Genomic DNA, 16,701 nt, shown 5'->3' with positions numbered 1-16,701 from the left:
TCCCCTGGTAAGTCTGAGGAAGGATCTCGACCCGAAATGTCACCCATTCCTTCTCTCCAGAGATGCTGCCTGTCCCACTGAGTTTTCCAGCATTTTGTGTCTATCTCCCTTCTGTTACTTGATCTCATCTCCATCACAGGAGATAGACTATTGATTGACTATTGTAAACCTACTAACACCCACCTATCTAGACTACACTTCTTCCCACCCTGCCTCCCACAAAGACTCTATCCCCTACACCCAATTTCTCCATCTATGCTGCATCTGCACCCAAGATGAAGTGTTCCATACCAAACATCGGAGATGTCCTCATTCTTTAGGGAACGCGGGTTACCCTCTTTCGTCATAGATGAGGCCCTCGCACTGGTATCCTCAGTATCCCACAGCTCTGCTCTTGCTCCCCCATCCTCCCAATCGCAACAGGGACAAAGTCCCCCTTGTCCTTGCCTTTCACCCCATCAGCGGTTGCATACAGCACATAATCCTCAGACAATTTCAGAGTTGGAGAAGTCAATGTTCACACCATTGGGTTATAACCTGTCCAAGCGAAAGCTGTTCCTCCAATTTGCACTGGGCCACGCCTCATATTTTGTTTGGGCAGCTTACACCCTAGTGGTATGAACATTGATGTCTCCAGCTTCTTTTCTTTCCCTCTCTCTCTCTCCACTCCTCCCTTTTTCAGTTCTCCGACCAGTCTTACTGTCTCCGTCAACATTTTATCTCTGCTTGCTATTTTGGTACCTTCTCCCAGCTAACAATGATCTATTCTACATTTTCCTTGATCTCCATTCCCTTTGTCCTGTTTTCATACCTTATTTATGTATCTCCCTCTCCTGACATCGGTCTGAAGGATCTCAACCCAAAACGTCACCCATTCCTTCTCTCCAGAAAGGCTGCCTGTCCTGCTGAGTTACTTCAGTGTTTTTCCATATCTGTAGTTCCTTGTTTCTTCAATACAGCTGGAGATGTATTATTGAAGGTAGGCACACAATACACAATGGCGATTGAGGCAGCATCTATGGAGAAAAGGAATGGTCGACATTTCGGATCGAGACCCTTCTTCAGACCTCCGCTCTAGTATCTTCGGTTCAGACTGATAAGAGGGGAGGGGGGGGGACAAAGATAGAACGTAGGCGGAGACTGTAAAGGGCCTGTCCCACTAACGCGACTTTTCAGCGACTATCTTCCACCTTCAATGCTGAAAATCTTTCGACCAAACTGAGGCGGTGAGTATGCGGGGACTTCCCTCGAGCATGAAGGAGAGTTCCAGTGACCTCCTAGGATGTGTCGACCATACTGCGAGTTTGAGTCAAGAGCAAACTCTTCTAAACTCGCAAATTAGGTTGCCGCAGTGCGACAGCCCTTCAGACTAGTGGGAGAACTGGAAAGGGGATGGAGAGAAAAAGCAAGGGCTATCTGAATGATATGTATTATATGGTACATAAAAATGCTAGAGAAACGTTTTGTGCCGAAACCCTTCTTCAGACTGATAGGGGGTGGCGGGGAGAAGGAAGGAAAAGGGAGGAGGAGGAGCCCGAGGGATGGGAGGAGACAGCCCGAGGGCTGAGGGATGGGAGGAGACAGCAAGTAGGTATGTTGCAAAGCCTACCTGAAGCGTCTTTGAAAATCTGCCGTTGCGGGTGTGCGCGATTTTGGCGCCGTTTAGAGGGGGCGGGTTTAAAACGCGATTTTCTCTAGGCTGTTCAAATCGAAGATGTTCAGCCTAGTTAATTATTAACGAAAAATCGCTGGAAGACCCCGTCGCAAAAGCTATTATTAGGTTTAAAGGCCTCGTATAATAGTTATAGTAGTTTAAAAATCAATCTCTAAACCCGCGACCACCAGCAACCGCAGGGTCTCATAAAGCAGATAGCAGAAGTTAGGTTGTATATTTTTACATTAAAAAGGGCTTCTAAAGATCCCTTTATACAAAATTTAATATTGCGAGTAGCTCAATTTGGCCCCATTATATCCCGCAGTATTTTTCTGGGCATTTGGGGCACAAATCTACCGCAATGTGAACGTTCTAAACCAGCGCGTTCCACAGGGACCCACTAGAAAGCTGATTTAAATGGGCATTTATTTACAGCAATTGAACACTGAATTCCTTCCATTTGGTCTATAAATTAATGTAAATGAGATTTAAAAATCATGTTTTATTGTGAATTATTTGTGAATATTATTTGGACATTTAGGCTATTTAAAAATGTTAATAATTTATTAAGAAATGGATAGATGTTTAGATCTAGTAATTGAAGTCTGAAATTAGCTACAATTAGGTAACTAACTAATTATATGCTTTAATTTCAGGTCATCCAAGTAAGATTATTTTATATTTGTTTCAGAATGCTTCAATCTATGATAACTGAAAATTTCATTCAGTTCTCTTAATTTTTAAGAAAGTTATGGGCTTTTGACTGTTCACGATCACAACTTTTTTGTTATGTCCATAGAAAATCAATAGGGAACAAGATGCTCATTTCCGAGTATGAAAATGGCCATAACTTTTTAAATACTTGAGATATGAAAGTGAATTAGGTGTCAAATTAAACTTATTTTTATGCTTTATCTGATGGGATAAATTACAGACTTGATTTTTAAAATCTCAAAATTTTGTAACATTGCTACAGCAAGGGCTAACAAAATTGGGAGAATTCAATGTTCATGCCCGCAGGAATATATGTATTATATTATCCTCTACTTAAAATCTACGTCTTTTTAAATACCTTGGTGAAAAGAGTAGCAAGAGCTTGTTTGCAATTGGGCTGAAGAAATTGCTCCGTAAATCTATAGCTGACCAACTGGTAAAGGGTTTACGAGACCATTCTTCGGACTGCAAGGAACTGCAGATGCTTGTTTGCAAACAAACACAGTTGCTTACGGCGGCCGCGCTCCGCCAGTGACGCAACGCGCTTCGCGAGGCAGCGCCGTGACGTCACCTCGGATCCGCGCAGTAAGTGCGCCTGCGTGGATTGGAGCAGGGGGCGGGGCTGAGCTGATTGAGGTAAACACGAGATCGCGTGATGTCAGCGTCGTTTGTTTTCTTTTTTCAAAAATAACGAACTTGCAGCGTTATCAACGGCAGCAGCAGCAACGGCAACGTCAGCAGCGTCTTCGCTGCGAGAACGGGACGAAGGCCTCCGGTCATCGGTTAGTGGTCAGTGGTCGGCGTCCGCGGCGGTCCGTTGACGGGTGATCGGTGGACGGTGCGGAGGTGGACGTCTCGTCTCCGCACGGCCCGGCCCTGGTAGCCCTGCTGATGTGCAGCGTATTCTAAAGCTGCCCCCCCCCCGCCGAAGATTTATGATATTACTCTTAATTTCTCTCTGAACAGAGGCTGTGATAAATCTCAGACTTACTTCCTCCTAATTAAGATTTTAGAGGTTTAACATAGCGAGTTAACATTTTCTATGCAATGATATCGTAAATCCTGCCCGTATTTTTTTTCTAAAATTAGTCATGTGCAACCTGCACATGTTCTCCTCGAGAGAGAGAGAGAGAGAGAGAGAGAGAGAGAGAGAGAGGAACTTTGAGCGTGTAATCAGTGGTTGGGTTTACTTGACAATCTCTGACAGACGCTCTGCAGGCTTCCTTCCACTCTGGTTTTGTGTATCTTCATGTGATTGATATGGCCACGGTGGGAACAGCAAACACATCAAACCGCTAGCAATGGACAGTCTCCTTTATAATCGTTACTTTTTTGCATATCTTTCATTCATTGTTCTTTATCTCTCTGCGTCATCACCTATATCTCTCGTTTCCCTTATCCCTAACCAGTCTGAAGAAGGGTCTCGACCCGAAACGTCACCAATTCCTTCTCGCCAGAGGTAGCTGCCTGTCCTGCTGAGTTACTCCAGCTTTTTGTGTTTAACTTCTATTGTTGGGACGGGCTGGTTAAGTATGTGGCTTCTGTGCAGGAAGGGACTACAGATGCTGGTTTACACCGAAGAGAGACACAGAATGATAGAGTAACTGTGTCAATTTTGAGATTTATAAGGTTACTAGACCAAGTGGGACCCGTTGGGTCCCGTCCCCTCAACGCGAGGGGGGGGGGGCGGTCTGCGGCGTCACTCACACACACACACACCACCCCCCACACACATACCCCCCTTGATATATTAATATTATTCATTTGCTCCTTTTACCCCATCCCTGCCCTATCCACGCACGCATAGCTCCCCAACTCGCAGGCGCTTCTAGAGAGGGAGTGGGGCAAGAGAGGGGGCAGAGACACAGAGAGAGAGAGGGGGAGGGGAGAGAGAGGGGGCGATCAAGTGTCGACCAGTCGGTTGGGCCGACGCAGTCTACAGCTATGATCTTTGGTCTTCGGTTGACAGGGCGACTTTTGAACAATGGGGGGAGAAGGGAGGGGTGGGAGGTGACGTCAGTCGCAGTGCGAGCAGACGGCAGGCAGGCAGATCCATTGACACGTCATCAGCGAAAAACCGGCGTTTTGATTTCAAAGTTTGATCGGATTTGTGAACATTTTTATTAATAACTCAAGAAATAAAGCACAACATTTTCGGGTAAGCCAAATCTGGACTCCAGTGGGTAAATCTCTACCAGAATATGTAAGAATTTTACCGTTCGTGCGAATAATATAAGGATAAGGCTTCTATGTGCTTCTAATGCAAAGACAGAAATCTTCTGATAACTGACTACTCTTTTCGCTTTGAACAATGGCAGGATATAGAGATCTACAAAAGTCAATGGGGACGTTGCAATATTTCTTGAGGAAGGCATTGATACCCCATTCTTTAATTTTGCCTGTCCCATTTGAGCCACTTTTGCACTGAAGTTTGCAGTGAACAAACATATTGTCGCAAAAATACAAGTGAAATTGAGTCAGCTGATAATCGAGTTTTGTCTGTATTTGATGTTCATCATCTTCTAATTGAATTCTCGAATGGAGCAACATGTTGTGACCTTAAAGTTTCATGCATCCTCTTAGCTGCAGAATAACTGAATGTGATATTTACTCTTTTTTAAATTAAAATGCAAATTTATGGCAATGTCAAATAGTCCATTTGTCCCATTCTAGTTGACTAGTTTGAGAATTGCATAATGACCTAGGTGATCTGAAATAAATGAGTAGCTTTGCACTTTGAGACACATTGTACAATAGGTGAAATTGCCATCGTCACCTCCAGTACTTTTTTTTGTAATCCAGCATCTGCAGTTCCTTGCTTCTACAGCTTTGCAATTTATTTTGTTTGAAATATGCAAATTAATCCTTCTCCTGATATTTTCACCAATCTTCTATTTGGATACTGTTGTAGATCACATTTTGTTGCTCTTTGCAGTCGGAGACTGGGTTTTCTTTCAACAGCTTTATTTCAAGTTTGACCTGCATAAGCCTCGTCGTGGATTTTATTCTGCACCCACAGCTATTTTTGCTTGAAATGTTTTGGACATGGACAACCTACAAATGTAACATTTAAACATTTGTTTCTGGAATAATTAATCTTCTAAATATAACAGTATGTATTATTCTATAACTATATTCAGTAGAAAATCTCGATTTAATTTTACCTGGTATTTGGGAGCTCCTAATCCTACAATTATTATTTATACAGGTGCAAGATAAAGGAGAAGCTTCAAGTCTGGCGTAAAAACAAAATGCTGAAGTATTCAGCTAGTTGTAGGAGGAAAGTTAAACATGTTGGGTTGAATATTATTCAGTTTGCATTTAAATTTGGAGAATTATCTACTTTTTATTTAGATTTTTGTGTATTTTTCTCTTTTCAAAGTCGTTTGCTAGTAGCATTTTAGAGATGAAGTTTCTGTATTCCATATTTGTTCATATTTTAATCTTTTATCCTAGTAATTCGACCATGGGGGATAGTCTATCACGTCTATCACTGCACAAACCATTCAGCGAAAGCAATGAATCCAGCAAAAGGGAAACAGATAACTTGGATGTTTCGTCCAATCACAGTGAAGACTACAGTAGAAATGGGGATGTTTCGCAGTTTCCATATGTCGAATTCACTGGTCGCGACAGTGTTACCTGTCCAACATGTCAAGGGACAGGAAGGATTCCAAGAGGTGGTTATTTCTTAATATATCATTTTAGAGACTTGTATATAATCACTGTTTTTGCTTTACTAAATAGCTGATTTTTAAAATGGATGAATTTCTATTCGCAACAAGTATATTTATTCTGCCTAGTGGCCACTATCCTTCTGTTGAGGCAATTTGCTAATTCTGTTGAAGATCCTCATTTGGAAAAATTAAGATAAAATAAAGGTAGACAAAAATGCTGGAGGAACTCAACGGATGAGGCAGCATCTATGGAGCGAAGGAAATAGGCAACGTTTCGGATTGAGACCTCTTCAGACTGATGTGGGGGTGGGGAGCGGGAAGAAGAAAGGAAGAAGCGGAGACAGTGGGCTGTGGGAGAACTGGGTAAGGGAGGGGAAAGAAGGAGAAAGCAGGGACTACCTAAAATTGGAGGTCAATGTTCATACCGCTGGGGTGTAAACTACCCAAGAGAAATGTGAGGTGTTGCTCCTCCAATTTACGGTGGGCCTTACTCTGGCCAAGGAGGAGGCCCAGGACGGGTCGGATTCGGAATGGGAGGGGGAGTTGAAGTGCTGAGCCACCGGGAGATCAGGTTGGTTATTGCAAACCGAGTGGAGGTGTAGGGCGAAGAGATCGCCAAGCCTACGCTTGGTCTCACTGATGTAGAGCAGCTGACAGCTAGAGCAGCGGATGCAATAGATGAGGTTGGAGGAGGTGCAGGTGAACCTCTGCCACACCTGGAAAGACTGCTTGGATCCTGGGATGGAGTCTAAGGGGGAGGTAAAGCGACAAGTGTGATGGGGTGGTTTGGTTGGGAAGGGACAAATTGACCAGGGAGTTACGGAGGGGAGCGGTCTCTGCGGAAAGAGGAGGAGATGGGAAGATTTGGCCAGTGGTGGGATTCTGTTGGAGGTGGCGAAAATGTCAGAGGATTAATTGTTGTATGTGATGGCTGGAAGGTGAGGACAATGTTACAAGTGGGGCAATGGGGAGTGAGAGCAGAGTTACGGGGTATAGAAGAGACCCTGGTGAGAGCCTCAACTATAGTAGAAGAGGGGAACCCCCGTTCCCTAGAGAATTAGGACATCTCCGATGCCCTGGTTTGGAACATCTCATCCTGGGTGCAGATGCGGTGGACCTGGGAGTAGGGGATGGAGTCCTTACAGGAAGCAGGGTGGGAAGAAGTGTATTCCAGATAGCCATGGACCATGGTTTATAGTAGATGTTGGTCAGTAGTCTGTCACCTGCGATGGAGATGTTGAATAAATTGAAGGAGCAGCATCTCGTATTTCACTTGGGTAGTTTACACCCCAGCAGTATGAACATTGACTTCTCCAATTTTAGGTAGTCCCTGCTTTCTCCTTCTTTCCCCTCTCCTTTCCAGCTCTCCCCCAGCCCACTCTCTGCCTCTTCCTTTCATCTTCCCACCCCCACATCAGTCTGAAGAAGGGTCTCGACCCGAAATGTTGAATATTTCCTTCGCTCCATAGATGCTGCCTCGCCCAAGATTCAAGAGAGTTTATTGTCATGTGTCCCTGATAGGACAATGACATTCTTGCTTTGCTTCAGCACAACAGAACATAGTAGGCATTTTCCAGCATTTTTGTCTACCTTCGATTTTCCAGCATCTGCAGTTCCTTCTTAAACAAGATAAAATAAAGCATCAGTTTATAGCCTTGACATTTGCTTGTCATTTATAGAATCTCAGATTTTATGATTTCACTCTTTTGGTTGCTAATTAGTTGATTTATTTTCGATTAAATGCAATAATACAGGCACGTTAAGGTGCAGCAAGTAATAATTTCATTGTTCCATTGTCGGTGCATGTAATCATTAAACACTCTTGACTGTTGTCAATAATCTGAAATACAAAATGTTCTTCTGTTTAATTTTCAATATTCTGTCTAACTTTATGAAAAATCTATTGCTTGGTTATTAAGGTGCAGCAAACTGACATTTTGCATTTGTATGTTTTGGCTGGTTCGGTTTTTTGAGATGTTATAAAAGATCACAGCCATCATTCAATACTTGGTTTAGCAGAAATATTTTTTTTTTTAATACTCAAAGAGAAAATAACATTTAAACATTTTCTGAAAGGAGCACAAAATAGGAGAAAAGACAGTGTATGAGTAACTCAGCAGGTCAGGAACATATTTGGAGAGCCTGGGTCTGAAGTAGGGTCCTGACCTGAAACGTCACCTTTCCATGTTCTGCAGAGATGCTGCCGGACCTGCCGAGGTTCTTCCTCACTGTCTTTTCTTGTAAACCAACATCTGTAGTTCCTTGTGTTTACAAGAAAATAGGAGCAGCACAAGTCCTTCAAATGTAATTCAAAAGAGCAAAACCCATAATCTGCTAATTTTCAATTTTTCAAATGCTTTAATTTCTTTTATTAACATTCAAATCTTCTCCTTTTGTTAATTTCCAATGCCATTTTTGATTTGAATGAAATCTTTATGCATTTAAACTAAAACCTGTTATGTCCTAAGGTAATAAAAAAGAACTGCTGGTTTATATCAAAGATAGACACAAAATGCTAGAGCAATTTTAGGTCCCCTTTGATTTTCAATTTTGAGATTTAGAGAAGCAAAACGCCTGCAATAGTTGTTATCGACAGGTATAATTGATAGATGGATATAGCCAAATAAACATGTGACATGGGGATGAGGTCACACCTTGTCCCTGTAACTTGTTCATAATCTTTGACTCTCTCGCAATGCTATCAAGGTGTTGAATACCGAAGTAGTATTCGCTACTAGCTAGTGATGGTCAGAACACAAATGATATCTTGATGTACGGAATTTAATGGCTATGGACAAATCCTTCCTCGTCTTTGTACAATTGGAGTACTTGTCTCCAGCTAAGTAATAACTTCCTTCTCAGTGCTGCATCATGACTTGGAATTGTTGATGTTAGTCTTTGGTTCTATCAGTTTTATTGGAAGTATTTATCACGTTTGTATTTTCAGTGGTGATGTTGTTTTGTTCCTAGGCAATAATTTCAATGCCTTCCTGACTGACCTACCAAATCATGCTATCTCTTTGCATGCAACGTGGATACCTTGACGCCCTTGTCTTTGCTTCTAATTGGCCGTGTTCATTCATCACTGCCCTTTGTGCGAAAACCTAGAGTGTGTATACTTTGATCTGAAGACCTTTCATTTCCCCCCCCCCCCGCATTGCTGCAGCCTACAATTGTGTATTTTTCTCTTCATACCCTTGCCTTTTGACCAACATTTCAAACATTCTCTTCAAACATCCCTAAATATAAACAGCTTCCTAGTACAGGTGCACAACCTTTTATCCGAAAGCCTTGGGACCAGACACTTCTCGGATTTCTGAATTTTTCGGATTTCCGAATGGAAGATTTTTAGCGTAGATTAGGTAGGTAGCGCGGGCGGCTTGAAAAGTGTGGAGCGGCTGCCTCCTCCCCGGAGACCGGGGAATCATTGTAAATCATTGCTTAAATGTTAGTCAGTTAGTTTGGAGGGATTTTATGTGGGGGGGGGGGGGTGAAGGGGGAAACTTTAATTCTTAGTCCCCTACCTGGTCGGAGAGGCGGGGAGCGGGCAATGCCTTACCGGATCGCCGTGCAGTAAGCTCCGGAGCGCTGTGGCCGCCGACTCCTAACATCGCGGAGCTAGGGGCTGCGGGCGTCCGGCAGCGGGCGCGCCGGTTGGAGCTCCGACCCCGGCAACTCTACCCCTGGCTGCGCGGCGCTCCAAATCCAGCGCCGCCCGCGGCCGGACGCCCGCAGCCCCAGCTCCGCGATGTTGGGAGTCGGCGGCGTCGCAGCGCTGGGATACCAGCGGGGAGCGGGCAATGCCTTACCGGGTCGCCGTGCAGTAAGTTCCAGAGCGCTGTGGCCGCCGACTCACAACATCGCGGGGCTGCGGGCGTTCGGCCACGGGCGGCGCTGGATTTGGAGCACCGCGCAGCCAGGGGTAGAGTTGCCGGGGTCGGAGCTACAACCGGCGCCGCCCGCGGCGGGACGCCCGCAGCCCCAGCTCCGCGATGTTGGGAGTCGGCGGCCACAGCGTTCCGGAGCTTACTGCACGGCGACCCGGTAAGGCATTGCCCGCTCCCCGCCTCTCCGACCAGGTAGGGGACTAAGAATTAAAGTTTCCCCCTTCACCCCCCCCCTTCACATAAAAGCCCTCCAAACTAACTGACTAACATTTAAGCAATGAATTACAGATGTTTAAGTGTCTCCCGGGTCTCCGGGGAGGAGGCAGCCGCTACAGTAGTACAGACCTGGGTTGACCGTGGGTCGTTTCGGGTCAAGTTTGGCGACAAACGCGAGCTTTGGTGTGCAGACTACACCCTGGAAAAAATGTCCGGTTTTCGGAACTTTTTGGTTTCCGGAACTACGGATAAAAGGTTGTGCACCTGTACTTGTTATCTAAACCGTGATTAATCATAACTATTTCAAACCTTTCCCTCTTTTGTTGCAAGGTGAACAACTGACCTAGCCTTGTGACAGAAGTCTCTAATCCCTGTAAACATTTTGGTAATTCATTCTTTTTCTCCCAGGACTTTCTTTTTGTTTTGTGAAATGTGTTGAAAGCAGAACTCTGGATGTGTCTTTCACAAGTTCAAAATAATTCCTTTCTGTCCTCTGTTTCTTTTTATCGATCCTAGCATTGCAAATGCTTTGTTAATCATACTCTCAACATAGCATGCCATTTTCAAAGGTGTAGACACCCAGGCTGATTTATCTGTTCTACACAACCTTTGGAACTAATCATTTTATATGGCATTTGTTTTTGTAATATGCATTACCTTGCAGTCTTGTTCTGTTTGCCAAGCTTTGTCATCCGCACATTGAGAATTTCTTGTGTACACATGACCAAGTTATTACTGTGCACTTAACAGTGATTCCAACATAATCCTTTGGGGAAATACCTATATCTATATGGAGTTTGTACGTTATCCCTGTGACCTGCGTGGGTTTTCTCCAGGATCTCTTGTTTCCTCCCACATTCAAGACATACAGGTTTGTAAGCTAATTGGTTTGGTAAAATTTTCCCTAGTGTGTATAGGATAATGTTAGTGTGTGGGGATCACCGGTCGGCATGGACTTGGTGGGCCGAAGGGTTTATTTCCGTGCTGTATCTCTAAACGAAAATAACAAATATTGAAGTATTAATACAATAACATCCGATGGTCCAAAAAATCTATTCTGTACAGTACTGGAGATTCTTGCAGACTTGTGGCAAAAGCAAGCCTGATGGGTGATGGATACCCCTGCAGATTTGAAGCTAGCAACAAAATTGAAGTGAATTATATTTATTTTGAGAGGGGACTGAACTTTGCAGTCGGGAGAAAGGGATACAAGGTTACACAGAGATTTGGATAAGGAAAGGTGGCAACTGGCATACAGCAAAATACTATTGCGAATTGATTGGGACGTGTTTGGTTTGTTGTCATTGTCATAAGTGGTAGGAGTAGAATTAGGCCATTCGGCCCATCAAGTCTACTCTGCTCCCTCCTAACCCCATTCTCCTGCCTTCTCCCCATAACCTCTGATGCCTGTACTAATCAAGAATCTATCTAACTGCCTTAAAAATATCCTCTGACGGCCCCCACAGCCTTCTATGGCAAAGAATTCCATAGATTTACCACCCTCTGACTAAAGACATTCTCCTTAAAAGAACATCCTGTTTGCTGTAAATTGTATGTATTTTATAAAATAATACTTTAAAGAGTGTTGATCGGTAAACAGAAGTTCCTGGACGATAATCTCATGAGAAAACACCCGTAATGTCTGTGGGGCTTTGGTTATCTCGGGATCCATCCATTACAAATTCAAGATTTGCTGCTTTGAAGACTGTCTTTTTCAGCCTGGTTGACAGGAAAGCTTTCAAACCAGTTCTTTGGAACACTTTTTTTAAAGAACCAATACATTAATCTCTGACTAATTGTTTTTATTTCTCCATTTAGGTCAAGAAAACCAGCTTGTGGCATTAATTCCTTACAGTGACCAGAGGCTAAGACCCAGGCGAACGTAGGTTCTGTTGAAATTTACAGAATGGTGGAACTTGTATCAATACCTGCTAAAGTAGATTTGTGTAGTTCTATCTTGAATTTGCTAAGTACAATCGTTTAGGAAAATAATGTGCTTTGTCTTTAGTTCAAATTTGTGCTTCTGTCAGTAAAGCACTGATCTACAGCGCCCTCCATAATGTTTGGAACAAAGACCCATCATTTATTTATTTGCCTCTGTTCCTGACAATTTGAGATTTGTAATAGAAAAAATCATGTGGTTAAAGTGCACATTGTCATAATTTTAATAAATGTCATTTTTATACATTTTGGTTTCACCATGTAGAAATTACCGCAGTGTTTATACATAGACCCCCCATTTCAGGGCACCATAATGTTTGGGACACAGCAATGTCACTTAAATGAAAGTAATCATGTATTTTGTTGCATATCTTTTGCATGCAATGACTGCTTAAAGTCTGCAATTCATGGACATCACAGTTGCTGGGTGCCTTCTCTGGTGATGCTTTGCCAGGCCTGTATTGCAGCCATCTTTAGCTTATGCTTGTTTTGGGGGCTAGTCCCCTTCTGTTTTCTCTTTGGCATATAAAGGGTATGCTCAATTGTGCTCAGATCAGGTGATTGACTTGACAATTCTAGATTTGACCATTTTTTAGCTTTGGAAAAACTAATTTGTTGCTTCAGCAGTATGTTTGGGATCATTGTCTTGCTGTAGAATAAACTGCTGACCAATGAGTTTTGAGGTATTTGCTTGAACTTGAGCAGATAGGATGTGTCAATACACTTCAGAAATTATTATGCTACTACCATCATCAGTTGTATCAATGAAGATAAGTGAGCCAGTACCTTCAGCAGCCATACATGCCCAGGCCATAACATCCCCACCACCATGTTTCACAGATGAGGTGGTATGCTTTGGATCTTGGGCAGTTCCTTCTCTCCTCCATAATTTGCTCTTGCCATCACTCTGATATGTTAATCTTGGTCTCATCTGTCCACAAGACCTTTTTCCAGAACTGTGGTTGCTCTTTTAAGTACTTCTTGGCAAACTGTAACCCGGCCACCCTATTTTTGCGGCTAACCGGTGGTTTGCATCTTGCAGTGTAGCCTCTGTATTTCTGTTCATGAAGTCTTCTGCAGACAGTGGTCATTGACAAATCCACACCTGACTACTGAAGAGTGTTTCTGATCTGTCAGACAGGTATTTAGGTTTTTTTCTTTATTATAGGGAGAATTCTTATGTCATAAGCTGTGGAGGTCTTCCTTGGCCTGCCAGTCCCATTGCGATTAGTAAGATCACCTGTACTCTCTTTCTTCTTAATGATGTTCCAAACAGTTGATTTTGGTAAGCCTAAGGTTTGGCTGATGTCTCTAACAGTTGTATTCTTGTTTCTCTGTCTCATAATGGCTTCTTTGACTTTCATTGACACAACTGGTCGTCATGTTTTTAAACAGCAATAAATGTTTCCAAAGGTGATTGAAAGACTGGAGGAGCGACTCGGTGCTGAGAGCTCTCTTGTACCTGCATTAAGGAGGCAATTAAACACACCTGAGCAATTACAAACACCTGTAAAGCCATGTGTCTCAAACATTATGGTGCCCTGAAATGAGAGGACTATGTATAAACACGGCTGTAATTTCTACATGGTGAAGCCAAAATGTATAAAATACCCTTTAATAAAATCTGACAATGTGCAATTTAACCACATGTGATTTTTTTTCTATTACAAATCTCAAATTGTGGAGTACAGAGGCAACTAAATAAATGATGGGTCTTTGTCCCAAACATTATGGAGGGCATTGTATTTATCAATTGGCATCATAATCTGAATAACATCCTATGAATTGGCATCAAGAAATGTTGCGCAATTTTTTTTCAGTATCTAGTTATAAAACAGATTTCTTTATGTGAATATAATTGTATCAATTGTCCCAACATCTTTGCCGCTGAATTTTACTAAGATTATTTGTGCACAAAGGGAACATTCTGTACGCAGCTTGCTCTTGTGTAATCATGCAAGCTAGCATTTATTTCAAGCGGACTAGAATACAAAAACAGGAATGTAATGCTGAGCCTCTATAAAGTCGCTGGTCAGACTGCATTTTGAGTATTGTGAGCAATTTTGGGCCCCATATCTGAGGAAGGATGTGCTGGCATTGGAGAGGGTCCAGAGGAGGTTTACGAGAATGATTCCGAGCATGCGGGTTAACATATGATGAGCGTTTGACGACACTGGCCCTTTACTTGCTGGAGTTTAGAGGGATTGGGGGGGGGGGGCTCATTGAAACTTACCGACTAGTGAAAGGCCTGGGTGGAGTGGATGTGGAGAGGATATTTCCACTGGTGAAAGAGCCTAGGACCAGATGGCACAGCCTCAGAATAAAAAGATGTTCCTTTAGAAAGGAAATGAGGAGGAATTTATTTAGTCAGAGGGTGATGAATCTGTGGAAATAATTGCCACGGAAGGCAGATATTTGTAAGACAGATAGATAGTCTTAATTAGTTGGGGGTTAGAAGGCAGGAGAATGGGATTAAGAGGGAATGATAGATCGGCCATGACTGAATGGCCTAATTCTGCTCCTGTCACTTAAGAACTTATGAAACGTGTTCCCGATGTTGGGGGAGTCCAGAACCAGGGGCCACAGTTTAAGAACAAGGGATGAGCCATTTAGAACGGAGATGAGGAAACACATTTTCGCACAGAGTTGTGAGTCTGTGGAATTCTCTGCCTCGGAGGGCGGTGGAGGCCGGTTCTCTGGATACGTTCAAGAGAGAGCTGGGTAGGGCTCTTGAAGATAGCAGTCAGGGGATATGGGGAGAAGGCAGGAACGGGGTACTAATTGTGGATGATCAGCCATGAACACATTGAAAGGTGGTGCTGGCTTGAAGGGCAGAATGGCCTACTCCTGCACCTATTGTCTATCGCCTTCAATTCTTTAGGAATTGAAATTGGTAACATTGTTGAGGCATTTGGTGCTGGCCAAATAAAGCTGGTGTCACTAAGCAAATGTGGAGTTATAATTGATAGCTATTTAAATTCACCAGAATTGAAAGGGTAGGAGATGGGCCATCTCCTCCCCTTTCGGCTTTTCGCCGAGACCGTTCCCTCCGTAACTCCCTGGTCAATTCGTCCTTTCCCGCCCAAACCACCCCCTTCCCTGATACTTTCCCTTAAAACCACAGGAAATGCTACACTTGTCGCTTTACTGCCCCCCTGGACTCCATCCAAGGACCCAAGCAATCTTTCCAGGTGAGGCAGAGTTTCACCTGCAGCTCCTCCAACCTCATCTATTGCATCCGTTGTTCCAGGTGTCAACTGCTCTACATCGGTGAGACCAAGCGCAGGCTTGGCGATCGCTTCGCCCAACACCTCCACTCAGTTTGCAATAACCAACCTGATCTCCCAGTAGCTCGGCACTTCAACTCCCCCTCCCTTTCCGTAACCAATCTTTCTGTCCTGGGTCTCCATGGTCAGAGTGAGTCCCACCGTAAATTGGAGGAGCAGCACCTCATATTTGGCTTGGGTAGTTTACACCCCGGCGGTATGAACATTGACCTCTAATTTCAGGTAGTCTTTGCTTTCTCCCTCCTTCCCCTCCCCTTCCGAGCTCTCCCACAGCCTACTGTCTCCGCCTCTTCCTTTCTTTTTTCCACCCTGCCCTCCCCTAAACGTTGCCTATTCCTTCGCTCCATCGATGCTGCCTCACCTGCTGAGTTTTTCCAGCATTTCTGTCTACCTTCAATTTTTCCAGCATCTGCAGTTCTTTCTTAAACAGTGTGGTGGAGGAGAGTGATTTTGAGGCAAAAGATTAAAACATTATTTCATGTGATGCAAGAGCCAACAAATGTTTAATCCCTCAAAATGTAGAGTGGGTTATTTCCACTGGTTTTGTATCTGCATCGTTCACCTTTGATTTGAGTTTCGGAACAAGCAAATGGACAAATGCCTGAGGAGGCCAGGTGTGTTTTGGTGAGTGGTGCATTCCTTCACATTGTGCAGGGCTTCTGTATACTTCCCATGAATGGACATGGTTTCAGTATTATCAGGAGTACTTTTTCTCCGCACTGCATGATTGTAGGCCATTGCTGGAATTTTTTGTGGCGTTATTTGAGGAAAGACTTTTATTGGAGAAACTTGATTACATTTTGTAGTTGGCTCAATACTACTGAAGTGGACAAAATAAAAGATTTGGTTCACTGGGGCTACTTAAAGGCTGCTCAGCATCACTCTTGATGACTGTCAAGTCAGACTTTTGGGAGGGATTGAGGCCAAAGATAGTAGAGCAAGATGGTTATATATGTATATAAAGTTATATTTGTGCCTAGTGTGTGTTGGAGCAATACAAGGGAAAAAGAGGAAGGATGGGAGGGAAATGGGTAGAAACAGATAGATTAAGCAGGGAGGAAAGCATTTAAAAAGAAAATTAACAAAATTATGAATTTGGTAGATGAGGTATATCTCACACATACTGTTCCCCCGCAACACTGATTACACTGCCAGTCGGGTTTCCCAAAATGATGGACATTCCGCTCCGTTACATACTGCATGTCAGTCCATTGAATTTTGCAGGAGTGGTCTATCTTAGTCTTCTCTGATCTTTGATGGAGGCCATCAAGTAACACCTTGAATGCATTTATAAAGGAAGCTTTTTTTGTTTTAATGAATGGTTT

At 43.4% G+C, this 16,701-nt stretch overlaps 1 protein-coding gene across 1 annotated transcript in view; it reads left to right on the top strand.

The window, feature by feature from the left end:
* Positions 1–2,949: 2,949 nt before the first annotated feature.
* tmem106b (transmembrane protein 106B) overlaps positions 2,950–16,701 on the top strand; it is a 31,729-nt gene continuing 17,977 nt past the window's right edge. The window contains exons 1-3 of the mRNA XM_033045686.1: positions 2,950–3,150; positions 5,825–6,048; positions 11,967–12,030. Coding sequence (XP_032901577.1) covers positions 5,835–6,048; positions 11,967–12,030 — 278 coding nt within the window. The 5' untranslated portion in view covers positions 2,950–3,150; positions 5,825–5,834. The remainder of the gene's footprint in view (positions 3,151–5,824; positions 6,049–11,966; positions 12,031–16,701) is intronic.

Source organism: Amblyraja radiata, chromosome 2 (genome assembly GCF_010909765.2).
Source record: "Amblyraja radiata isolate CabotCenter1 chromosome 2, sAmbRad1.1.pri, whole genome shotgun sequence".
In the NCBI taxonomy this organism is placed as follows: domain Eukaryota; kingdom Metazoa; phylum Chordata; class Chondrichthyes; order Rajiformes; family Rajidae; genus Amblyraja; species Amblyraja radiata.
This window is presented reverse-complemented; position numbering and strand designations above follow the sequence as displayed.